A 24429-nucleotide genomic window follows, 5' to 3' on the forward strand; every position below is an offset into this window, starting at 1 on the left:
TGAGAAAGATGGCATTAATTTTTGTTTATTTGTATTTTGAACAAGCTTAGTCACACCAACGCAGGCATTTTGAGACTCACTGGCCCATCCCAGGTGTTATACATTGCAGGAGTTCATGTAATAGTCAAATGAATAAGGCTGGACATCTTCCTTAATGACAAAGGGCCATTCTATCTATATTGGAACAAAATGTAACATGCGTCAAAGTAACTATTGCTTGTGTGTGTGGAATTCAAAATGTAACATACGTAGTGTAACTATTGTTTGTGTGTGTGGAATTAATCCACTGCAAGCTTGCTCTCATGATTATTTTAGAACAAGGTTGAATTCCCTAGAGATTCCTTTGTAATCACACTTATCATTATGTCAAATTCCTAAAATAATGTAAGACTGATAAAGTTATTTATTTGTTTTGACTATATTTGTCTTTCCTCTCATCTCATCAGCACATCATTTTATAACTGGTGTGTTAGCTTTCTGTTCTCCGTGTCTTATTTTGGTGTGTACAATAAAAGTATAAACCAATACTTTTTGGATGGCCTGGAATTATGTTTGGTATGAATGCTGGGGAGCATACCATTTTACCCTCCCCATAATAGAAAGGAGATATGGAAGGAAGATGCGCTATTTATAGCATAGACATGACAGGGCTGTAGGCATAAATTCTGAAAATATATCTCAGTGTAATTATTGCTTGATTACATCACTGAATAAGATGGGATGGGACATAAGATCAAAATCTGTGATAACCTAAAGCTCTTTGTCTCTTGACATAAATCTTGCTATTTTAAGAAGTTTCGCAGAGGTAAAAAAGTGAATTTTGACAGAATGACGAGGTTGTGTTAGTAATACAGTAGGAAATCATGTCATCTTGGAAGAGCCTGATGGTCCTATGAGGTACACGGTGGCTCTATTCCTCAGCCAGTCCTGCATGGACCCACAGGTACTTTTGTAGGTACTGTGGCTACACCTAGGGCTTTAGCAGATATATTAATCTCCCAGGCACTGAAATCCATTTTTCAGCCCTGCAATATGCAGTAAAATTTAACACTTTTAAAAATAAATAGTATCCCTATTATACCACTTGAATCGATTGAGTCCATTTCCTGATGGCATCATGGGCACATAGCCTGAGCTAAATGTGATCAAAGTTAGGTGAATAAAAGGATTATATGATAGGGGAATAAATATAAGATATAATATATATTCACTACTGAAATAGAATTGGTTCCACTAAATCACAAAAAATTAGAAGACCAAAACACACAAGGTAAACTCAGTCTAAATGTCCCATTTATATTTCTATGGATTGTTGAAATCATCATACATATCAATAATGCATTTGTTTTCTTGAAGAAAAAATTCTATACAGTTTTCTTATTCATTGAAGCCCAACTGAACAAACTTAATCCAAAATTAATATTATTCTAGAGGTACAACATAATTGATAACGTTACAGTTTTCAATATTTTTTGATGTTTTTAAAGTCTTTATTATACAAATACATTTCAAGTGAAATTATTTTGAATATCTTTAATATTAAGCTACATACATAGTCTTTGTGGAACAAAAATAGTTTGAAGTTTTTCTATTAAAAAGTGACTATTTATTAGGAGTTCTGTGAATAAGAAGTCTATTTTGTGTTGTAAGACAGAGTTTATTTTACTCATAACTTCATCGTTATTGAAGAAGGTTGAGGAGTAGGTGTTATCTACCAAGGGACAATATTTTATACTTGACCTTCGCAAACAATGCCAAAAATACATAAGAGGATAGTTTAAAAAAATTACTAAAGCTTGTGTTTTTATTCTTTACTCCCTCCTTTCCTTTTCTGTGAGTCATTCTGTTTGTCTGAATCCTTCCCTGCTTCAACTTTTAATGTTTAGCCTATTTATGCACGTGGTATATTATCAAGTCATATTATAACATAATATTTAGAATGGTAAGTAGAATTTATACCACGGGCCAAATGTCCTCATTATCACAAAATAAAACCTGCAATCTAAGAATAGCGACATTGTTCATTTTTAATCATAGAAGTGCAGAATCTCTCAGTGTCACATCAATGTACATTCGAGGGCTTGGTTTTTATTGCTCATTTCTCTTAATCTGGAAATATTTTGATACTTTTACTTCATTGGAGATGAAGAAAATCATGCTATACATTGGATTAATTAGTTTTCTCTCCAAATATTTGTGAATGAGTTCTAAATTCCCATCTGAGTCTATCAAAGAGAGCGTTTTCTTTCCTGTATTGAACACTGGTTCAGAAGGACTTGAAACACAGACTGCATATACATTATAGCTGTAGCAATCTCTCAGCAATTATTTTGAATAGCTGGCTATTTGCCCTATCTGACAGTTTGTGAACATGATGAATAATTTAGTATTCGAGCTGCTGCTATTTTGACCCAATTAGCATGAAGTGCGTATCCACTGTTATCTCAACTGATCGCAGTGTGGGGACTTTGATGCCTCTGAGTTTCTTCTTTGTACTGTGTGTGTGTGTGTGTGTATAGATAGATGATATAGATATAGATGTAGATGTAGATATAGATATATAATCTACAATGGCTTGCATATCAAAGCTAAACAAAAAACAATGAACACCATTTCATGTAATGACCTTAGACCTCTGAGAACTCGCCTTTTCATTAGACTCCTGACATTAGTTTAGACCTGGTGTCTAATTTTAGAATTTTCGTGGAGTATTTGGCCACTGGACATTCATCTCTTTCACGCACGTACGAGATATTTATGGGAAACTCTGAGCTTCCAGAGCCTCCTGTGTCATTACATACATCAGCGTGCATTTGTCAGCCTGCCTAAGATAACTCAGAAGTGTGACTGCTGCACAATGTCCTTCTTTTATTCTCACTGGAACACCGTTTTGTTAGTTTTCTGCTGTTCTGTTTTAATCTAAACCCAGGATTGTCAGTATAACTCGGAGCTGAGAAAAGGCTGGGCTTTGAAAAGTGCTTTAAAAATAGACTTCTTTTAGACTTCAGTGCAATGTTTAGAGCGACTGTTCCCACTGCTGTCCTAGCCACAAAAATACTGAAGGGTGGATTGATTTCCTACCATCAGTTGAGTTACACTAATATCTAAGGCTTACTTGGGGATGTGTGTACATATACACGCATATTATATGTATATGCATGCATATATCTACATATAACCCTACAGTCATATATATGTGTGCATAATACACAGAATATATATACAGACATGTATATGTATACACACATATATATGACCCTATAGTGTTCTCTCAGTCATTAGTTTTCCATTTACACATCTGGATATATTGCAAATTCATTCATTCAATCAATATGCCCTAAACCTCTTATGTAGCAGGTCTAATCCTATCTGCTGGGGATGATGGATACAAAAAGCACGATACAGAGGACATTTGTTAAATGCTGGAAAACGGTTTCATATAATAATGTCCGGTGACACTGAAGCAGTTTTTAAATGGTTGGATAATGAAAATGAATCTTTACTCGCACTGTGACCTTTGAGTAGAGACGTGGAAATGTCAAGGCAATATACTCTGTAGCTCTCTGGTGAACAGATATTGTAAATAAAAAAAGGGGGACAGCAACTACCCCCTTTTATTATTAATGCCTGAAAATGCATCTTAGAGTTTCATAATCTAGGACCTCCTCTAAGGTAAGAAGTGGGAATTATGAGCATAATTCAGTTGGCTCTTTGTGTGCCAAAAGTTAGTCTCTTGCTATTCCAATTTTCCAAGCATATGAAAAGTATAATTTTAATAACTGCATTTGAAAGTACAGTACTGGCAGGCTCTTTGTCCCAGTTTCATTATATAATTAAAGTATTACTAATAACAATTCTAGATCTTTATAATATTGGCACCATGTCTTACTGTACAGACCAATATAAAGTCAGTTGAACTGTGATAATATAGTAAGAATATTTAAAAGTGTAATATAAGATTCATTGTAGGATATAAAACTATTTTAATTGTCCATGTCTCAATTTTACTATGGTAAAAATGAGGATGTCGGACTTTTGCATTATTGAGTACTGTGTTGGAGGCCTTAAATTTTCTATAGGAAAGGGATCCAAGTCCATCACTTGATTTATCATGGGTTTAGATGGTTTCCTGCAAACTATAGTGTAAAATTCAAAACCACAGGACCCATATGTCTCTATGTTAATCATTCTATCTCCTTATAAGCATTAAAAAATAAAGGCAAAAACGTTATTGGCATACTTGAATAGAGAGGGCATCATGTTGATGGACTAGAACAATGCCCCTTTTCAGTACTGGAAGTTTAAAGTTGAGTTGCTAGTACACCCTCCAGAACTGATTCCTGGTTCTTCCTCTTGGTCTCTCTCTGGATGAACTACCTGTTTATGTTTTGTATATGTACGTTTACTATGCTAAAAATTTAGGAAATCTATTTCTTCTGAAATAGATTCAATATTTTAGAGGCGATTGCCCCAACACTCCGGGGAAAACTGATGATTTAACTTTGAGTTCGTGAGAGTAACTTTTATTTACCAACTTTTTATATTCTTGCTGTTACTCTTGTTCTCATCATATCATATTAAGAGTAAAATGTCATTACCACTTCATAATTATATTAATAACACAGAATTTATAATACCTGAAATTGATAGTGAAACTCTATTATCTCTCTTGTTTTCAATTTATTCGCAAGTAATCTCAATTCTTTCTCCCATCAAGTCATACAGATATGTCTTATGTTCAAAATGCAAAGAAGAAATTTCACTTTGCAATTCAGTATAGTCCTTAAGGGAAAAGGTATCCATAGGAATAAACATTTCTTTCTGCACCAGTCTGAGGCATCCATAACGGAAGAAATGACTTCAACAAAAATGAGGAAAAAGTGACGTCACACTCTGGTCAAATGTTTCTTTGCTCCTATTTATTATTGCTGTTACTTTCACTTCCTATTTGTAATAGAACTGCTGACTTCTCAGTAAACACATGTGCATTCGGACACACAGCCTAGAAAAATATCATAAAATGAGTAAACCCACCAAAGAAAGGATAACAGAATGTCCAGCTACCAGCTAGAAAGTAGAGGGAGTTTCCACACACAAGCGTTAGATTTCATTTTAAATTTCCCCACTGCCAAGGTTAAAAAGGAAATCCGTTTCCATTAACTGATAAAGTGGAGTATATCAGCTCTTCATTAGAGAAAATCTTTCCTGGCACTAAATTCTGAAAGAGGATTTATCGTGTGTACCATTATTTGAGATGCTGACTCCCATAATGAATAGTGCCTTTGCCGACAGTGTAAGACTATTCCTCGCCAGATCATTTGTTACATCAACCTGCGAGAAAAGCTAGGGGCATAATATTACATTGTGATCAGAGAATCAATTTGGGTTTGGAGCCTTGGAGACACTTGGGGAGGATGGAATGGAGAAACAAATTCAATCATGTGGAAACAGAAAAAATTAATTGGTTCAATGCTGTCACAATAGATGCAAACCCTTGTGTGTTGTGAATAGTATCATTAATGGCACATGTTTCAGATTTCATCATGAAATTTCGATGATGAAAAATAATGTTTAAGTCCCCCCTGCCTTTTCCACTTGAGAAGAGAGAAAGCTGAGTAGCCAAAATCAGCTAATGGCCAAGTAATTGCTTGCACCGTGCTGCGAACCTCCGACCAGTCCCTTTGGAGCCTGTTGCCAACCTGGAGTTCCTTCTTCATACACGAGTGCTGTTCCTCCTCCTGCTTCAAACCCACGTGGACTGTCCGGGTTAGAATCTCCTCCCTGCTTGACTGCCCTCAAATGATTCTCCCTGGATGGATCTGCCATTCGCTCCTCCACTTATTACCTGCTTGATTTCATTTTCCTGTTTGGTCTTTCCTCCTCTGCTGAGATTTCCAGTCTTCCAGAGTTCTGTTCTTAGCCTACTTTCTCTCTCTATCTCAGCCTTACCTCCCACATATATTCCTATTTTTTGCCTCTGGCATTTGAGCTTTAAACTAATTTGCTCGACTGCCTATGTGTACCGAAAATATTCCCTGGCGTTCTATCCTAAACAAACAAGTTCGGAATTGCACTTTTTTTGCTGTCACAACCATATCTGCTCGTGTCCTGGTATTTACAGCTAATGACTCTGCCCGTCTTGCCATACCATGGGTAAAAATGTTAGAAAGAAAAAAAAAAAAACACCCTCACTTTTCCGTATATCCATCCTTCTTCTTTATCCCCATCTTCCCAAGACCACTAAGTTTTGGTTCTTTATGTTTCTCTGATTTGTCTCGTCTCTTTTCTTAGAATGGCACTGCAGTAATTTGGGGCCCTGGTTTCCTCTTTGTATAGATCAATAAAATAAGCCTCCTTGACCTGGCTCGCTTCACAGTTGCTCCCAATGAGTACAGCCTTCTTTGAAATAGGACGCGTTCTTCCACCGGGCATCTCTTTAATGATGGCCCCCTCCTTTCCGTCCTCTGGCATTTCATCACCACATCAGGATTATGAGCGTGACTGCAAGGATGCCTTTTCGTTTGGACCCTGCTGATTTCTCCTTTCTCTCTTTGCAATTTACATCCCTTTACTGACGAAATTGCTCCCATTTCCTGCACTCACACATGCTCTCTTACTTTGTGGCTTTGTGCATTGGCTGAAGTCCTGGTGTGACCTCCTCATCTTTCTTCACCTATTCTTACTCATCATTTAAGAACAACTCAAGCAACAGTTCCGTCTCCCACAGGAAGCCCCTTGTAAAAGCCACTCGAGTTAAACGGCTGTTGTCTGTGATACCTGAACAAGGGATGCCGACCTTCTATTTATAGTTTTTAAGGTACTCCTTGTTTCATTAATTTATTCTCTCCTAAAGAGCAGGAGTATCTTATCATTAAATTATTTTCCACATAGCAACAAGTTCAGTGTGTAGAATAGATCTCCAATTTGAATGCAGTAAGCATTTACTGAAGTAAGTTACTTTCCCCAATGTTATCCTTTATTAATGTATATCTTAATAAAAGCAAATGAGAATAATGCAAACTGAATGTGCTTAAATCTATTAGCTGTTACAGAAGAAATATTTCACATGTTTTCCCAAAATGTGAATAGTAAATCTTCTCCAATTACCTCTGATCATTTTGTACCATACTAGCTAAAGTTTGCATCTGAATAATATAATATATGTTTATCCTAAGTTATTATTTCAGATTCTAGTTTAGAGGACGTATTATAAATGTTTTTGTTTAATAAGTTTATACTTTGACATCAATGGTAACAAACATTCTTGAGTATTTTGAATGGCAGTATCTTATAAAATAGTCTATATATCTTATTCCCAAACTCAAATTATAACTTTACATGGAGTTTGATTAATTAGATTTTAACAAAAATAGGTCTAACAAAAATAATTTAATATTCCTTATAATAAGGTAAAACTTCATACTATGGACAGTAAGAATAGTACTGTTGATATTAGAACAAAATAAGGTTGGGTTTATTTGCCCCAATTTATTTATCTGTGTAGAATATTGAGACCATGATAAATTCAATGTGCAACCCTATAACTGATTAATGCCAAAGCTGGAAGGAAGATTGGGCTTCCCCCAACACACTGTCCTATATTTAATGTATGTTCAATAATGCAGGCTGTCATTTCTGTTAAACATGAGCCTGAACAAACCCAAGTGCATACCAAGAGACACAGTCCAAAAATGGACTACTTAAGTTCTGTATTTCCACTGGCCAACAGGGAGAGTAGATGTGGCCCAATTTCCAAATGAGTAAAATCACTAAGAAGATGTTCTCTCCTAATTTAATTCAAATGCCATCAAGGAGATCACACTAAAACAAAAATGAGAGAAACAATTATATCTTTACTATGAAAATAAATAACTATGAGCAAGACAGGATTATCTTTACAGGCATTTGTGATTAAGTTATCAGAGATCCACCTGCTGTTTACTATCTCCCCAGAACTCTATTTCTGAAAATAGCTATTGTCACCTCTTTTCTAAGTCGTAAATCAGAATAATTCTTCAAATAAAGAGCTGGGGCCAGCCTCGGTGCTTCACCAGTACTTCAGGTGCCAAAAATCACACAGGAATTCGAATCATTTTAGACAGGAGAGAAATATTTGATGACGCACAACTAAAAAATGTCTTGGCTTATATAAACACTTAAAAGACAGAAGAAAATGTGTTTTAAACTTTACGCTAAAATGGAATTGAGATGAAGTATGCTTCTAACTAGCTAGGCTATCCTGCCTCTCTCTTGAAATGAAATCCTTAATTCTGGGTAGAATGGTCACCACTTATCACAAAATTCATTCAATTTTAGCATCTCATCTGCTACAAAATCTAAACAATTGCTTTTGAATTATATGTAATGTTCACATACATATTCACATGCGTATTGCATGAATGACTCTGAAAGTATATACATATACATGAAAATTATGGAGATTTGAGTGACAAACATCCCCTAAAGGCTCAGACATTGAAAATTTGGTTCCCAGTTGGTGTCTCTGAGGAGATACTGAGGAGGACCATGCTTGCTGAAGGAAAGAGGACCATCCTGGCTGGAGGAAGGATGAGCATCCTTGCTGGAGGAAGCAGAAGTGTCCCTTTCTGTTTGCTCTCTCTTTTCTCAGATTTGAGTTTGAGTATGTGATCTCTCAGCTTCCTGCTCCAGCTGCCATGTCTGTTCATTGTCATGACTGCCTAGCATGACAGACTTCTCGCCCTCGGTAACCATAATCCCACATGAACTCTCCTATCACCTACTTTGGTCATTATATCTTAACCCAGCAACAGAGAAGCTAAGGAGCACAGACATATATGCCTGTGTAAATACCCATTCATGTATGCAGGTATGTATGTGTGTATATTTATGTGTGTGTACTTGCTTAAATATACATCCATCCATATATAAAATGTATACTACTAGAGTTGAGAAGAAAAACAATGGCTTAACTTCATTCTCTTCACTGTGTTATCATTTTAAAGTTTTTTGTTTTTTTGTTTGTTTGTTTTTTGTTTTTTTTTGTTTGTTTTTGTTTTGTTTTGTTTTGTTTTTCCTGAAACAGGGTTTCTCTGTGGCTTCTTTTGGAGCCTGTCCTGGCACTAGCTCTGTAGACCAGGCTGGTCTCAAACTCACAGAGATCCGTCTGCCTCCGCCTCCCGAGTGCTGGGATTAAAGGTGTGTGCCACCACCGCCCGGCTTCATTTTAAAGTTTTTAACTTGTATGGATGCTCAGTCTTTCCGAGCAACTGTCTTTTATTACAAAGTAGTTGTGAAGAAACCTATCTCTTGTATGAACATCCCGACTCTTAGGAAAAGGGAGACACATTTTTTTCCATACCTACTTAAACAGAAAGAGGACTTACATAAATGAAACTCATTTATATCAGACCTACACCCAATTAAATACTATTATTTAAGGACATTTCATCACCTAGCACACTTTTCTGTGTTTCCTAAAATAAAACAGTGGAACTCCTTTAGTTTAGCCATTTTCATAGATACATTCCTTAAAAGTAAACAATGGCCAGTTTCTTGGATGCTATACTTTGTATTCCAGATCAACCTTAATAAATTGTGGAGGTTATTGAATACTTTGAGCAAAGTTTTGACAGAAAAGATAAAAATCTGTTGAAAACACTCTAATTCTTGTAAGTCCTCTTTTGGCTGTTCATCTGAATATAAGCAAATTTGACAGTCAGCTTTGTGTCTTGCGGCCAGTGCTACATCACTCAGGACCAAGAGCTGGAAAGTCATTCCCTTAAGTTTCTTGAGGTCCATTGTGTGAAAGGCCTTGTACAAGAGACTCATGGGAAGCAGTTCATACGAACCTCACCACTGAAGATCTGTAATTATATCTGTGACGCTAGACAAAACAATACCTGAAATCAGACTTACTGGCACAGGCAGTACCTCCATGCATGCCCCAAACAAAATGTCTTTGTACAGGGGTTTAGCTTCCAGTGTAGAATCAGGGCTGAGCGCCTACAGTCGAGGCACATAGTTCTGTGAGTATCAAAAAAATGCATAAAATGTGAGGGAGAGCTAAGTTGCTGCAAGATAACAGAGAGGTTCAGCATACTTGCTATGTTTTACGTTGGTAAATATATCTTCTGACTTCATTTGACTGTACCCAGTCCCACATTTTTACATGCGCACAAGAAAGATCTGTAGAATGTATTTCAAACTCATTTAATGAAAACAGAAAGTAAAGACTCAACAGCAATCAGAGAAAAACCATTAGTGTAAATAAAAGGCCATCTTAGCTTCTCCAGTATAAACCAAGCTTTTTAAGAGTCACCAAAGTGAAAGGTTGGCTTATTTTACTTTCCTTTCTAATACTTTGACGGTATACATGTATCATGGCAATATTAACATTCAAATAAATCAGGATGGGAAGACAGCCATAGTGTCAATCATACAATTTTCGTGAAAGCTTTCAGAAATTGCATGGGGCAGAGGAAACATGATCTTGCTTCTGGGGTGGCAAACAGCCCACCACCATTAGATAGCTCGAACGCCATGTCCTGCATCCTGTTAAATGTAACTCAATCAGCTCTGCTTGAGCGCAGGGTTTTTATTTTCATCCTGGCATACTCCAGTCCTAAAATATCCTAAAGCTTTTGCTTGTTTAAAGCTTCAGCGTGATTATTCTTATAAAATAATTAGTGACATTTGAGCTTCTTTCTGATAGATTCAATTCAGAGGGAGGTGAAGCAGCTTTTCATGTTCACTGAATTCACATTCAAAACACTGTGTTTTTAAAGCCGCATAATGGGGTGAATGTAAAGGCTTCATGGTTTTTAAACTATATTTGATCCTGCTACTAACCGCCAGCGATTTTAGAAAGGCTTTTTATGGTTTGTTCTTAGGTACAAAAACCTGTAATTTTATTCAGTAGGCAACAAATATGTGTCCATATTTTGTTCTGATTTTAGGAATTATGATAATTACTAAGAAAAATTCAAAGATCAGCATGAATGACTAGCTAAGTCCGGAGATCTGTACCATTCCTCCTGTGCTGTCAAGTGATACTTTGTGGCAAACTGATCCATGGTGTGAAGCACTGTCTTGTAGTCTGCCCTGCCTTTAAAGCAGATGCCGGACAGAAGGTGGAAGGACCCCTGTTGGAGCTATCACAGCAGAAATTCCACAGGATGGAAAACTAACTCATTCACCAGCCAATCAGGGTTTCCCAGATTTCTGAAAACAGCTTGAAACAAAACATGCTGAACAGTTAAAACACCAAAGAGAGCTACCGACCTACGTGATGGAATGACATAAAATATAAATAGTAGCAGGAGATGGCCCCTTAATAATTGTACAGGTGTTTCACCCATTGACCCTAACTTCTCCGCTTCTTAAAGTTAAGTATGTCACTTATCTGGGGAAATAATTTCCCCTGAAACATAAGTAAGACTAGCTCATGTGGCCTGTAAGTTAGGTTATTTTATTTTATATTAAGAGCCACTCCCACACTGATGATGCAGTCAGTAGTAGTAATGGGTCTTGGCGCAGCTCATGGCTCAAGTTAGCAAAAGGAATCCCCTTCTCTCCAACTGTACAAGCTGCGAAAAGTGGCAGATCACACATCCACATCTGGCCAAGGGAGTCACCGGCAATTTGTTAAGTGGTGAAATGGCACTTTCCTACAAACTGCAGCTGCCTGCAGTTGGAAGGCTAGCTAGCAAAGCCAACCTCCTGCTTGCTTGTCTGGGTCATGGGACCTGTGCTCACCTCGTTATTTGTTTAATTTGCATCATCTTAACCTGTATGGTCAAGTAAATTGTACATGATATGCAAATTCTTTTGCATTTAAAATGAAACAAGCAAAGGACATGTTTTCAGAAATAAAGGTAACAGCAGCCAAGGTTTTACCTTACTTCAATAGACTCTGCTTTCTACTGCAGTAATTTTCAAGAACTGTTCTGTCAAACATACTTTTTCTTCCAAGTCTCCTTATGGTACCCTACTCCCATGTTCACAGGCTATGAGTGCAGTCACGCTGCACCTTGTCGGCAAGAGGAAACTAGGTAGGGATGCTAGTGGCATGGCTGTCCTTATATTTGAGCTGACAAACATCTGATTTGACATCATGATGGAAGAAGGAGATTAGTACATTTCTAAGAAAATTTAAAGTTATATTATGTCATTAGAAGTGTGAGTTTCAATGTATATGTGTTTTCATAATTTCAGCATTCTGAAATCTGCTAGTTTGTTTGAGAAAAGATCTCATGTAACCCTTCCAGGACGGCCTGGTACTTTCCATATAGCCAAAGATGACCTTGTACTTCTGCATCCTCTTCCTAAGTTCTGGGATAATAGCCACATATAATAGGCTACCACACCCATACCACCTCCTTTATGTGGCACTGGAGATTGAGTTTATTGACTCAGCTAAATCTTTAGGGACAGTATTAGTTTAAAACAATAAGAATAACAAACTAAAAGGCTCCATCCCCGCCCTGCTTTTACACTCTTTCCATCTCCTCTTCTGTGGGATTCCCTGGGCTCTGAGGGGAAGGATTGGATGGAGACATATCATTTAGAGCTATGTGTTCCGAGTCTCTCTTTATAATGCCTGGATCTGTTCCCATTTGCTGCAGGAGGAAGCTTCTGTGATGATTACTGAATAAGGCCCTGATCTTTGAGTAGAACAGAATTGCATAACTAAGGAGTTACTTCTATTTTTTTTCTTTCTCCTTTCTTCTTTTTTCTTCCTTTCTTCCTTCCTTCCTTCCTTCCTTCCTTCCTTCCTTCCTTCCTTCCTTCCTTTCTTTCTTTCTTTCTTTTTGATCAATAATATCTGATTTACTCCAGATCTCTGTGCTATCTAGTTTCTGGTTCTTGGTCATGCAAGCAGTGTTAGGTGTGGGATCTATCTCATAAAGTAGGCCTTAAGTATGCCAGGAATCAATGTCCTCTAAATCAATTGAGGAGGGCTTATATGAGCTCACAGAGTTTGCAGCAGCACAGAGCATACTTGAATCTATACCAGGTCCTCTGCATATAATATAGCCTTCGGTTTTAGTAGTTCTATGGGCCTCCAGGTTGTGTGAATAAGTCGGTCTCTCATCCCTGTGCTTTCTCTTGGGCCTCTTTTCTTTCAGTTGGTTTACCTTGTCCAACTTTGATGTAATTGTTTTCTTTTATCTTACCATATTTTATTTTAATTAAAAAAAACTGAAGAGCTGATTCATACATGGAACAACTGTATATTAAAATTCATAAACCACTCATTTTAGCAACATCTCTATTAACAATATATTGTGATATATTACAAGGTACAGTCAGTGTAAAGAGGGGTCTTTCACTTAAAAGATATATAGTTGTAGGAAAGTAATAATAGTAATGACACAGTGAAGTTTTCTATGATTAAAAGAAGATACCAACCACATCTGAATGGACTATGAAACAATTAGTTTCACTGAATATAGTGGCTCTCAACCTATCTGTCATGAGCCCTCAAACAACCTTTTGTATTTAGAAGTATTTACATTATGATTCATGACTACCAAAAATATGGTAGTGAAGTATCAATGAGAATAATTTCATGATTGGAGGTCAGCACAACACGAGGAATTATATTAAACGGCTGCAGTGTTAGGAAGGTTGAGAACCACTGACTTACAAGAATGGGACAACCCCAGCTAAAAACCTAAACAATAGTGGAGAAGGTGCCTGAACTAACTTTCCCTTGTAATCAGATTGAGGACTACCTTAATTGTCATCATAGATCCTTCATCCAGCAACTGATGGAAGCAGATCAAGGATCCACAGCCAAGCATTGAGCCAAGACTTTGGAGACCAGTGGAGGAAAGTGAGGAGCAGTAATATGAACAAAGTGGTCAAGACCATGATGGGGATACCACACAGCTAATCTGAGCTAGTAGGAACTTGCTGACTCCATTCTGATAGCAGGAGAACCTATATAGGACCAAACTAGACCCTCTGATTGTGGGTGACAGTTAAGAGGCTTGGGCAGCCTCTGGGGTCAGTGGCAGAAGGACCAGGATTCATCTCTGAGTGCAGGAACTGACTTTGTGGAGCCCCCCCCCCTTTTTTTTTATTTTTCAGGGATAACTTGCTCATCCTAAATATAGGGCAGAGGGCTTTGGTCCTGCCTCAAAGTGATGTGTCAGACTTGTTGACTCCCTATGGGAAACCTTACCCTCTCTGAAGAATGGATAGGGTAGGATGGGAGAGAAGGTGGGGTGGAAGGAGCAGAAGGAATAGGAACTGATATAGGTATGTAAAATGAGAAAAAAATGTTTTAAAAAATGAATTAATTATTTTTTTTAAAAAAGGAATGGATTAGAACTGCGGCAAATGCTATAGTCTGCATTCCATGCATGAGACCATAAAAGCTAATATAAATAAACTTACAAAAGGACAATATTTACAAATGATTTATTAAAGTTGTTAAATGTATAGGATATGATATTTTCAGTGTCTAACATATATGCCCTGATTTTATTAGTTAGTTAACTAACAAATTCATTAATTGAATGCTAGATACTATTTATCCAGTGTCAAATACTCTGTTGAAAATGTAAGAGAAGCTACATGTTCTTGAAATCACAGATGACTAAGAGAACTTATGATATAAATTAATATGGATAATAATAACCTATGCACTCAGCATCATAAAAACCTGGGACAAAGGAGCTTCCAAAATATTTGAAATGCCTTGCTGAAAATTATGCAAAATTTTATCTTTGTGTATAGAAGATCTTCTATCTCAAGTCCACAATGCAAATTTAGACATAGGAATATTCACTTCCGATGATGCTGGCTAGGAATCAGAAGTAATTTATTAAAACATATGAAAGCTTTCTCTCTACTGAACGTCTTCTACTATCATAGGGAAGGTATGTCCCAAGGTAATGAGAACAGATACAGAAAAAGATAAACCAGTATAGCATAGGAAACTATTAAAAATGAAACATGGTTTAAAAGTATGTTTCTAGGTGATCTGTGAGACTTGCTACATTATTACTGGGGTACAAGTCATTATCTTCAAGAACCTAGTAATTGGTTCGAGCCATCGTTATTGGCACTTCTTAATGAAAGAATGGAAAATCACTACAAAAACTGTGAGAAGTGAGGCAAATGAATTGTTTTTCTATGTTATTGGGTTGAGGATGAAGAAGTGTGCACAGAATTGTATCAAGTTCGTTCTCTGGAAGAACTTACAAACTCACACCATAAGACCAAGAAACAGGCTGCCACATTTAGCTTCATCAATTCAGTTTTGCCAGCATTCCTCTTTTTTTTTTTTTTTTTTTCACTTGGGTTGAATTTTGTTTCATGGGATCGTGGAACTTACAGTGGTTAATGTAAACGTCAATGTGACATTACAAAAATAACAGTCTTCTAACTGTCTCACTTTCATTATCAACAAAGTTGACTGTCTTCAGCATGTACCTTGTAATGTCCCAAAGCATAAATACACTATGGAATGATGAAAATGTAGCTAATTACTATGCACTTCACTCCAGAGTTATTATTTTTGTGGTGAGAACGATTTATAGCCATTATCTAAACAGCTTTCGAAGTGTGACATGTTATTAGCTGTAGTCACCGTGTTGTTCAAGTCTACCAAAAATGTCTCATGTCTCATCTATGGAAGTTAAACAATTAGAATTATGCCTCTCATTTCAAAGTGCTTAGCGTGAGAAACTTTGGAACACTAAGTCCTAAACAAGATGTCTTCCTCAGACCTCTCCCCTCAGAACTTGGCAAGCTGTGCAGAGGGAGGAAGTGGTGGGAATCTTGTAGGAGCCACAAAGAACGGTGACACCAAAGAAAGGGGGATGGACTCAAACGTGGGCTACGCTGTGGCAGCACCCACAGGGCCTGCCCAGGTTCGGGTCTAATGGATTCCCAGTGCAGACAGGGGGAAGGGGACATAGGCCTCATCACTATCCCAGAAACAATCTCCAATGACAAATGCTTGCGAAGACAAAATCAGTTCTCTCGCATCGCAGAGAGTTTCTTTCACTGGGTGCATAAACCACACTTCCGGGTAGGCCCCATGTCCAGCAAATAGATACTCAAAACAAAATGAATTTAATGTGGTTGTGTAGATTTTTGTTTCTTTCTCTCATTGCTTTGTTTGGGCATGTTTTTCTTACTATGCCTTTGCTTGTATATTATCATTTGTTTGTTTGTGTGTGTTTCTTTTGCTTTTACTTTGTTGATTTTTTTTTTCCTGATTTGTTTGTTTTTGAAGCCATAGAGAGAGAAAGGAGGCCAGGAGTTGAGGAGGTGGGCAGGTGGGGAGGATCTAAGAGGAACTGGGGAAGGCTAAACTTGATCAGAATATAACAAAATATTTCCATAAAAGAAAAAAAAGCACATTATTTAACATCGTAAGTACGTAAATAAACTAGTGCTGTTCGTGCCAATTGCCATGATACATTAGTTCAGTAGCAAAGCTCAGTAGAGATAATACAATTAAAACTATGTTAGTAAACAATTGTACATTGCAGGCATCATTTTTGTTACAAAGAAGAATTATAAAATTCAGTTAGAAATTGTTTTTTTCTTTTTTTTTTTTTAAGCTCCCTAAGTCTCTTAAGCCACCTGTAAATTTGAAGAGAAACAATCCAGAGACTAGTCATGGTTTCACCCGAGTCCCCCAACACAATCCTTTTCCTCCAGAACCTGTCCCTTGCAGAGATATAAAGCGAGAGACAGGGATTAAGTTTCTTCCCCTGAGTCAGCTGGGGAAAGAGAATGAAGCCATGTAAATTGACATTCTTTTCAGGGCTTAATTTTATGGAAACCCACTAAAGAAAAAGGGGAAATTGAATTTTCTTCACAAATCCTTGTGAATAACAAAAACACTGCTAACTAATAAGCGAGGTCTTTTTTAATCTCTCTGGTAAACTGGCAGCTGCCCTGGTAGGTGAGGCAGTGACAGAGCCCTGGGTTATAACTCGGCCCCATTGGTCAAAAGAAAGTAAACAAAAACAACACCCAACCCGTGGCAAGGTCTGGGACAGGTCATATGGTGTTTTTTTGTTGGCGACGATATGCAATAGGAAAGGACAGGCATGTATAACCTTTTCCTTTCTACCTGTTACAGTTTGGGGGACTCTGTGGCTCTGGAAAAACAACTGCACGGCCATTTTGCTACCACTCCCGGGAAACATTATAACAAACTCCCCCTTTTGCAAAGGCTTGGATCTGTTTTGGAGTTTCTGTTCCCTGTCCTTATCAATCTCAAACTACTGAAAAAAGTTTCAATTCACCCCCTCCCCCCAAACAAAGATTGAAGCAGGCTCGCCTCTGAGGCGCATCTTTTTGCTCAGAGCCTAGCAGAGAAACTCTCTGCATCTCCTTTGCCTGGATCAGGGTTGCCAGCGTCTCCACTTTGAATGTTTAAGGAGATTCAGTGCCTCTACTGGAAGCAAATAGCTCATAACTTCATATCCTGAAACTGTCAGGAGCAAGCCTGCCCTTGTCATTTGAGTTCTGCAGATGGCACCCGTTTTTCAGCTCACTGGGGAGCCTTTGCTAATCACTGGTAACAATGGGACTTCTGTCTCACTGGAAAGCTTTCTTGTACCCTTTCAGTTGAGGTGGAGACAGTCACTAAAACCACCAGTGGCAGGTATTTGTCCTGCCTGCTTGCTTTTAATATGCTCGTATTAGGAAACACTTCATTCATGGAGCGGATGGTCTAGCAAGGGGGCAAGAGGGATGGCAAACAAAATGGTTAAAAGAAATGCCATTTTTAAATATTTTGAAAAGCTAATATATGATGGGCTAAGATAATAAAATTAAAGAGACTGCGGCAATGAAAACATCCTAAAATAATTTTGAAAACAGAACAAGCAAGCAAACATTTCTCTCTAAGACTAGGTTTAGACACTTTGGGCCATTTCGACACAAACCCTAACTTCAGCTTATTTTTCTAGCCACCTCTTCCTTCCCTCCTCACGCATAATGACTAAACTAACAAAACCCACCTGCTACTCCCACTAAACAACCTCTCAAGGAGGGAGATGGTCACCCAGTGCACATTTTCCCTATGACTTTTGACCGCTCTAATTATCTGTGTTTTCTGACAATCTCAAATCACAGTTAATCTAGTCCTTGGTCAGTGTCTCATCTCCTTCTGCATTTGATCTAATATTTATTACTTTAGCCCGTTTGCAAAATGGGTGCTTTTTCAAACGGTCACAAATTAAACCCAGAGTGAAGAGAAGTTGCTTTTCCTGCATCTGTATTCCCAGGGCATTATTGGCAGGGAGGGAGGAGTTAATGTCTCTGTAAGAGCTGAATTCTCTTTGCCTTTACCAATTCCTTCTTTCTGCTCATGCTCCCGCATGGTGCTCATGCTAAAAGCACTCATAAGGGCCAGATTATGCAAAGTGTAACTTAATTTCTGAGGCATTGCTTTTAACCCACCACTCTGGGTTCCCATCCACGACTGGTAATTCTTAAGTAATGGGCAGTTTTGAACAGAACTTATAAGACACCAAATATTTAGTTTGGGAAACATTCCAATTAATAGGTGTTTTCTAATCTTCTGAAGCATTCTTTTTCACAAACACAATTTTCTCTGAAAAAAAGGAAGTACAAATTCCCAGTTCTAGAAAAAAAGTATTCTTTAACAATGAATTTCAACACGGGAACAAGGAGGGCAGTGTTTTTCTATGGCATTTCCTTCAACTTTGATGACCATGAGATTCTCAGTGAGTAATGAAGCAGTCTCTTGAAGAAGAGAAAAACAGAAAAGAAATGCTAGCTAATTATTTTTAAAAAATAGAACTCAATCAAAAACACCCTGGGAAGAATAGTAAAATTTGTGTGTTTGGATGTTTTTATTTAGTCCCTAGTTAAGTAATTCCCCCTAAAGAAGTAGCTAATACCTGGTCACGAGTCCATTTTGAGGGGGAAGTGATTACGATGCAGTGAGACTCACCATCCCCTTGTTCCATCAACTCTGTCCTAACGTCCAGTCTATTTTACCCATTCTGAACGGCCCCTTCAAAACAGACACATTGGTGTGACCTAAGAAGAACATCTCTCCACAAAAGATATTTTAACAAGGACCCTCTGTAGCTGCCTCTGGAGTCTCTCAAGAAAAGATAAGAGTTACCTAACTCCTTGTAAAGTTGAAAGTACGGGTTTTTCTGGAAAATCAAGTACAACACCCAGAAAAGCTTCATCCCGCCTCCTCTTTCTCAATCTGCAATGGGGCGAGGTGAGGAGCCATTGGGTTGTTTGTTGAAATAAGCACAGGACCGTCACCATAGAAAGCCTGCTAGCAAAGGAACAGGTGGCAGCCCTTGCAGCTGAGAGCTGAAATTGGGAGAAGTTTCGGGAAATCAGTTGCAAATAGAATTCATTGTAGCCCAAGATGTAGGGCTGGATAGCTGAGTGCAGTGGAAATAGGGCAGTGGGTGGGAAATACAGAATATTTCACCATACTGTAAAAATCAGCATTGAAAGGTCAATACAGTACTCCTGACTTTTAGCTGCAGGAATGAATGCGGAAATAGCAGGGTTTTGTTGGTGCATGCGGCAGGTTCGGTCAAGCCAAGCCTTAGGCCACAAGTTCTGTTCTAGTGACTCAGAATCCGCATTGTCACACCTGCAGCTGCGTCCTTAAGGCTCTGACAAACTCCTAGGTAGGTGCACTCCAGTCTTGCTTCTATTTTAGCTAAGAAGAGGGCTTAAAGGTAATTATCTCTCAGGAGGAGGGAAGTATATAAAAACAAATGAAGACAACAACCATAGTCAATCTTGCCAAAGTCTGCTGAGATCAGAGCAGAAATCTAAGACCCAAAGGTTTTGATGTTTTCCAAAGTTAATTGCATCAACGTTTTGAGACTAGGGCTGTTGTAGAATGAACTTCTTTGTGTATCAAATTTCAGACATCAACTTTGGTATAAATTATTTCTTCTGTACAATTCTGCAACGCTTCCCCATTGTGTTCAAGTTCTAGAGAACTGTTCTTTCTTTAGAATCAATATGAGTTCTTCTTTTTCACTCAATCTTACTATTCTTTTATTTTTCATGGAACACACAAGCATTTCCAAGATTAGACTTTTTTAAGAGGCAAAATGGATACACTTTAATTCATCCTTTTCGACACTGACAAAGACAAACTTACCTTCCTGCTCTGCAGAAGAAACATGTTAGAAATATATTAATGCATTGAAAAACACATTAAGTAGAAAGGGGAAATGCTTAAAAGTGCTAACGGTGGTGTTTGGCTGGGGCAATTCGCTACTCGAACCCTCTAGATAATCCCAAAGTGGCCTGAATTCCTTTGCAGGATGTCTATAGAGTTAGACAGAAAGCCTCTTGTCATTTGTAACCTTAATCCCCTGCCAAAGCTTGAAAAGTGCTCCGGATAACAAGGATGGGATCACTAAAATCAACATGATTTTGGAGTTTATATCCTTAACAATGCTAACTGATCGATAGGCTTTCAGGAACTGACAAATACAATAAAATGCGTTTGACAAATCAATGTAGTGCAGTGTAGACCCCTCTCCCCTCCCCCCAACTCCCCCCCCCCTTAAATCCTCCTCCTGAGTCTACATTCACGGGGTCAGGGGAGAATGTTGTCTATAGACAGTATGAGAGCTACCATGGCCATGCTTAGATAACTTTTATGAGCACTTGCAACAGTGTTTGTGTTTTTGATTGGGAGACTGGCCCTCCCTTTTCGGCTGAGGAACATCCATATCATCGAATAGGAATTCTCTTCTGGGCTTCAAGTCTTTAGATGCTGGGGTGGAAAAGGGGGAGCAAAGAAGGCTACGGGAAATGTTGAGGGTGTTCTCTTCTAACTTTTATACAAGTCTTACCCAAATCCTATCATACCATTGGACTTCAGGACTCTCGAAAGAAAAGTAAAAGACAATTTAGACGCCAGAGAGAGCACGCCTTTCTGTCAGAGAATTAATGAGGTTCAACAGGACTCTGAATACGTGTTTGTGTCCCACAGACAACAGAGTTATCCCCCTCACCAGCTCATGGGGACACAGGAACACGCTTCTCTTTTCATTTGGGTCCTTGACACTCAGCAGGGACTTTTGTGAACTTTGTCATCTTCCTCTGCCCTTGCAGCCAGCACCGGGGAAGTGGATCTAATTAATGCGAGGCGGGGCGGTGGAAGAGTCAGCCCGGCCACTGCCTTCCAGGAGCCTCAAAACCACCGGCACTTTAGATTTGGAGTATCCTTTCGCGAATCCCCTGTTGTAATTTATAATTCTCAGTGGACCTATATTTGTCTTGAACTGATCGTTTATATAGGCTTTCCAAGGAATTTCTTCACTACACTTGTAGAGCAGGGGAAGGAGGTGGCTGAACCCAAGGGGGGCTGTGTGGAGGCGGGAATAATCTCTAAGGAGGCTTTAAAACCTTCCCTGCTTAAAGTTACTCTGATGAAAGGGAGACACACACACACACACACACACACACACACACACACACACACACACTCACACACTCACAGCACAAGTTCAGCCGAGACGGTAATAATGAGCATGGATTGTAAATTCTGTAGGTAGCCAAATTCGATTTTTTTCTTTTAAATCACAATTGCTCCCCCAAAATGGCTATAAAACAACGCTAGCCTCGGGAGGTAAATTTATAGCCCCATGCCTCTCCCAGGCACGCCGGAGGGTTCTGCTCCCGGCTCTAATCTCTGCGAGATGTTTTTTGCATGTGTTGTGTGACAAGAGGGAAGGGGAGTGGGTTGAGCTCGCTCTTCTCCCATTGTCAGCGCGTCTAGTGAGTGTTGGGAAAACCTGTCCGCGGGATCGTCCGCGCTGCTCAAGCCTGCTCGCTCCCCCTCTGCTCTCTCTCTCCTCTCTCTCTCTCTCTTTCTCTGTTTCCCTTTCATTCTGCTTCCTCGGAGCCGAATGAAGCAGAGAGAGGGAGCAGGATTAGAGTCTGCCACCGGCTATCAGCGGAGCTGAGATAAAAGGAACGGCTTCTTAAGCGCCACTGCCGCAGCCCTTGTTAATTTTTTTTTTTTTTCTTCTTTCCACACAACAGTTGTGCCTCATTATCCGGAGCCTGGCTCGATTTTTTTTTTTTTTTTGAGGGTTTGAAGTTTCTGTGATTCCGTGACTGTTACAGAAGAAGAGACGTTAGTGTTGCCATGAGGTCTTGATTGTCTGCATTTATGAATGAAACTGACCTAAATCACCTGTTACCTCCAGTTTCCAGATTGTTTGAACTTCTCTGGCCGCACAATACAGGAAGGAAGGCTGCAGCAGCCCAGGGACCTCCAGCGTCTGCAGCATGGGCTGGTTCGCTGGGATTGCCTGTCTTTTCTGGGGTGTATTACTTACAGCAAGAGCAAACTATGCAAACGGGAAGAACAATGTGCCAAGACTGAAATTATCGTACAAAGGTAAAGCTTTCTTTTTCTTTTATTTGACTAGATTTATAGTGCCCCCTCCTTTCTTCCCTTGAACTCCCAACACTAAACATCAAACCTTTAGGTTAACCTGGGGAACCTGTGTCATTCGGTCAAAATTTTCTGTGAAAATTTAAACACTTTCTCTTAAACAACAAAAAAAGCATGCCTTCTGTTTGATGTGTGACAACTTAAAAGCAAACAAAGAACATTTAATCACGGTGAGCTGTGTGCCTGCTCCGTGCATGCTGATTTGAGTACCTTCTGATCATGCTATGTGCCCTTCATTCTTCTTACTTTACTTCAATTTAAAATATTTTTAAAGAACCGTTAATGCAAAAAATATGCTTTTTTTATATAGCTAGTCATGCCTCACCTATAATAACCATTACAGTGAACAGTATCTTCGTAGTTGCGGGCACTAAATGGTTAATCGCCATCATGAATATTCAGTTTGTTCAAATCTGACACTCAGATGCTCACCATAAGCAGTAGATCATGGTTTGCCAAGAGAATATAAACTGGAGGGAACAGGCTAGTTTTTCCACACTGTGTTATGATGGTGAAAAGATTGTATTTCCCTAATTGGTGTAAAACTAGCCTTTGAAATATAATGATATTTAATTTCGTATGTAGTTAAGTGGGAATTATAGAGATTCAATTCTCTAGTGACTCAGTTAGTTATGTGAACTTCTTTTTTAAGAAGTATAAATTCATAAACGAAAACCTTGCTAGGTCACATGATTTTTTTTCTGTTACAGATTCGTGTGTGTGTTTGTTTTCAGATGACAATTTTAAAGAAAATATTTGCTCTGAATTTGTTTGGAGAGATTTCAAAGACTGTTGTGTAGAGTAGTGGTAAAGCAATTCTTAAAGTGTGTGTGAGTGTCTGTGTGTGTGTGTGTCTGTACAAAACTTTTAGTGGCATTTCTCGGGTGTTAATAAATGGAGTTTAAGATTAAACCGTTTTAACTCGTATAGTTTAACTCCCCAAGGTGCTGATTTCCTATGATTCTCAGATTTCTTGGGTTGGGGGTGGGGCTCTGAGTAGCTTCTACCTCTGCTATGTATTTAGCTTATAAGGTACATGAGTATTGGCTATTTCTAGAGACATTTCCTTTTTGTACACGACTGACTGATATAGAGAAAAATGTATTTCTAATTTTCACATGATAGGGGACAACTTTTCTGAGTGCTTTATCGTGAATTGAGAGACCAATTAGGAGAGACGCATAATTTTCACACTATGCATGAGAAAATTAAACACCTATTAATGTGTGTATTTGAATTCAACTTAAGATAAAATACTTTGACTTAGAAAATTATTTTTAGTATAGTATTTCATTAAGCACCTAATTACATACATATAGGTTCAATGCAAGATAAACAGTTGCATTGGTACATCGGTATTGAAAAATCATATAACATCCACTAAATATTTCACCAAGTCTTTACTTTGTTTCTGTATAATAAAAATAGTGAAATTGCTTGCATAGTATGTTAAATAATCTATGATTTTATTGTTCTTTGATCTGTATTATTGAGAAGACACCATCAAGTTTTCTTTAGATTGATAGCTTATTTTATTCAAGTTTATATTCCTCGTAAGTTTTATATTCAACTTTAGTTTTAAAAGATGTAATTCTCAGGTTTGGATTCCTAAGATGCTGAATGGTTGCATACTATAATTCGATATTAGCAAATTTGAAATAATGAAGTGTATTTTAAGAATCTAATAGTCTTAAAAACAATTTTCTAGTTGCCAAATAGCTATTAAGTAAAAACAAAATGTATTCTATTTCCTTACTTAGTGAGAATTTTATTTTTTACCATTAATTACTCTCAGTCAGAGAAGAGGCACCTGTCATGCCTAAGCATTCAAATCATGTAGATAGTGGAATTAAACCTGTTCTTTGTTATATACATATGTTTAAACTTGTCTGATGAGGGCTGTATACATTAACTATATATTTATATATATGTGTGTGTGTGTGTGTGTGTGTGTGTGTGTGTGTGTTACTGTCTCTACAAGT

General features: G+C 38.2%; 1 protein-coding gene across 3 annotated transcripts in view; it reads left to right on the top strand.

Moving 5' to 3' along the window:
• The window catches only part of Sema3a (semaphorin 3A), a 350207-nt gene that overhangs the window by 124706 nt on the left and 201072 nt on the right, over positions 1-24429 (top strand). The window contains exons 1-2 of one of the 3 annotated variants that reach the window (XM_050139693.1): positions 21015-21227; positions 22197-22390. In XM_050139693.1, the coding sequence (XP_049995650.1) occupies positions 22279-22390 (112 nt within the window). In that variant the 5' untranslated portion in view covers positions 21015-21227; positions 22197-22278. Of the gene's footprint in view, positions 1-21014; positions 21228-21412; positions 21532-22196; positions 22391-24429 lie in introns of those variants that run through there. The other 2 variants (XM_050139691.1, XM_050139692.1) reach the window with 2 other exon arrangements.

Source organism: Alexandromys fortis, unplaced genomic scaffold, assembly GCF_014885135.2.
Source record: "Alexandromys fortis isolate MF-2015 unplaced genomic scaffold, M_Fortis_MF-2015_v1.1 scaffold_38, whole genome shotgun sequence".
Taxonomy (NCBI): Eukaryota; Metazoa; Chordata; class Mammalia; order Rodentia; family Cricetidae; genus Alexandromys; species Alexandromys fortis.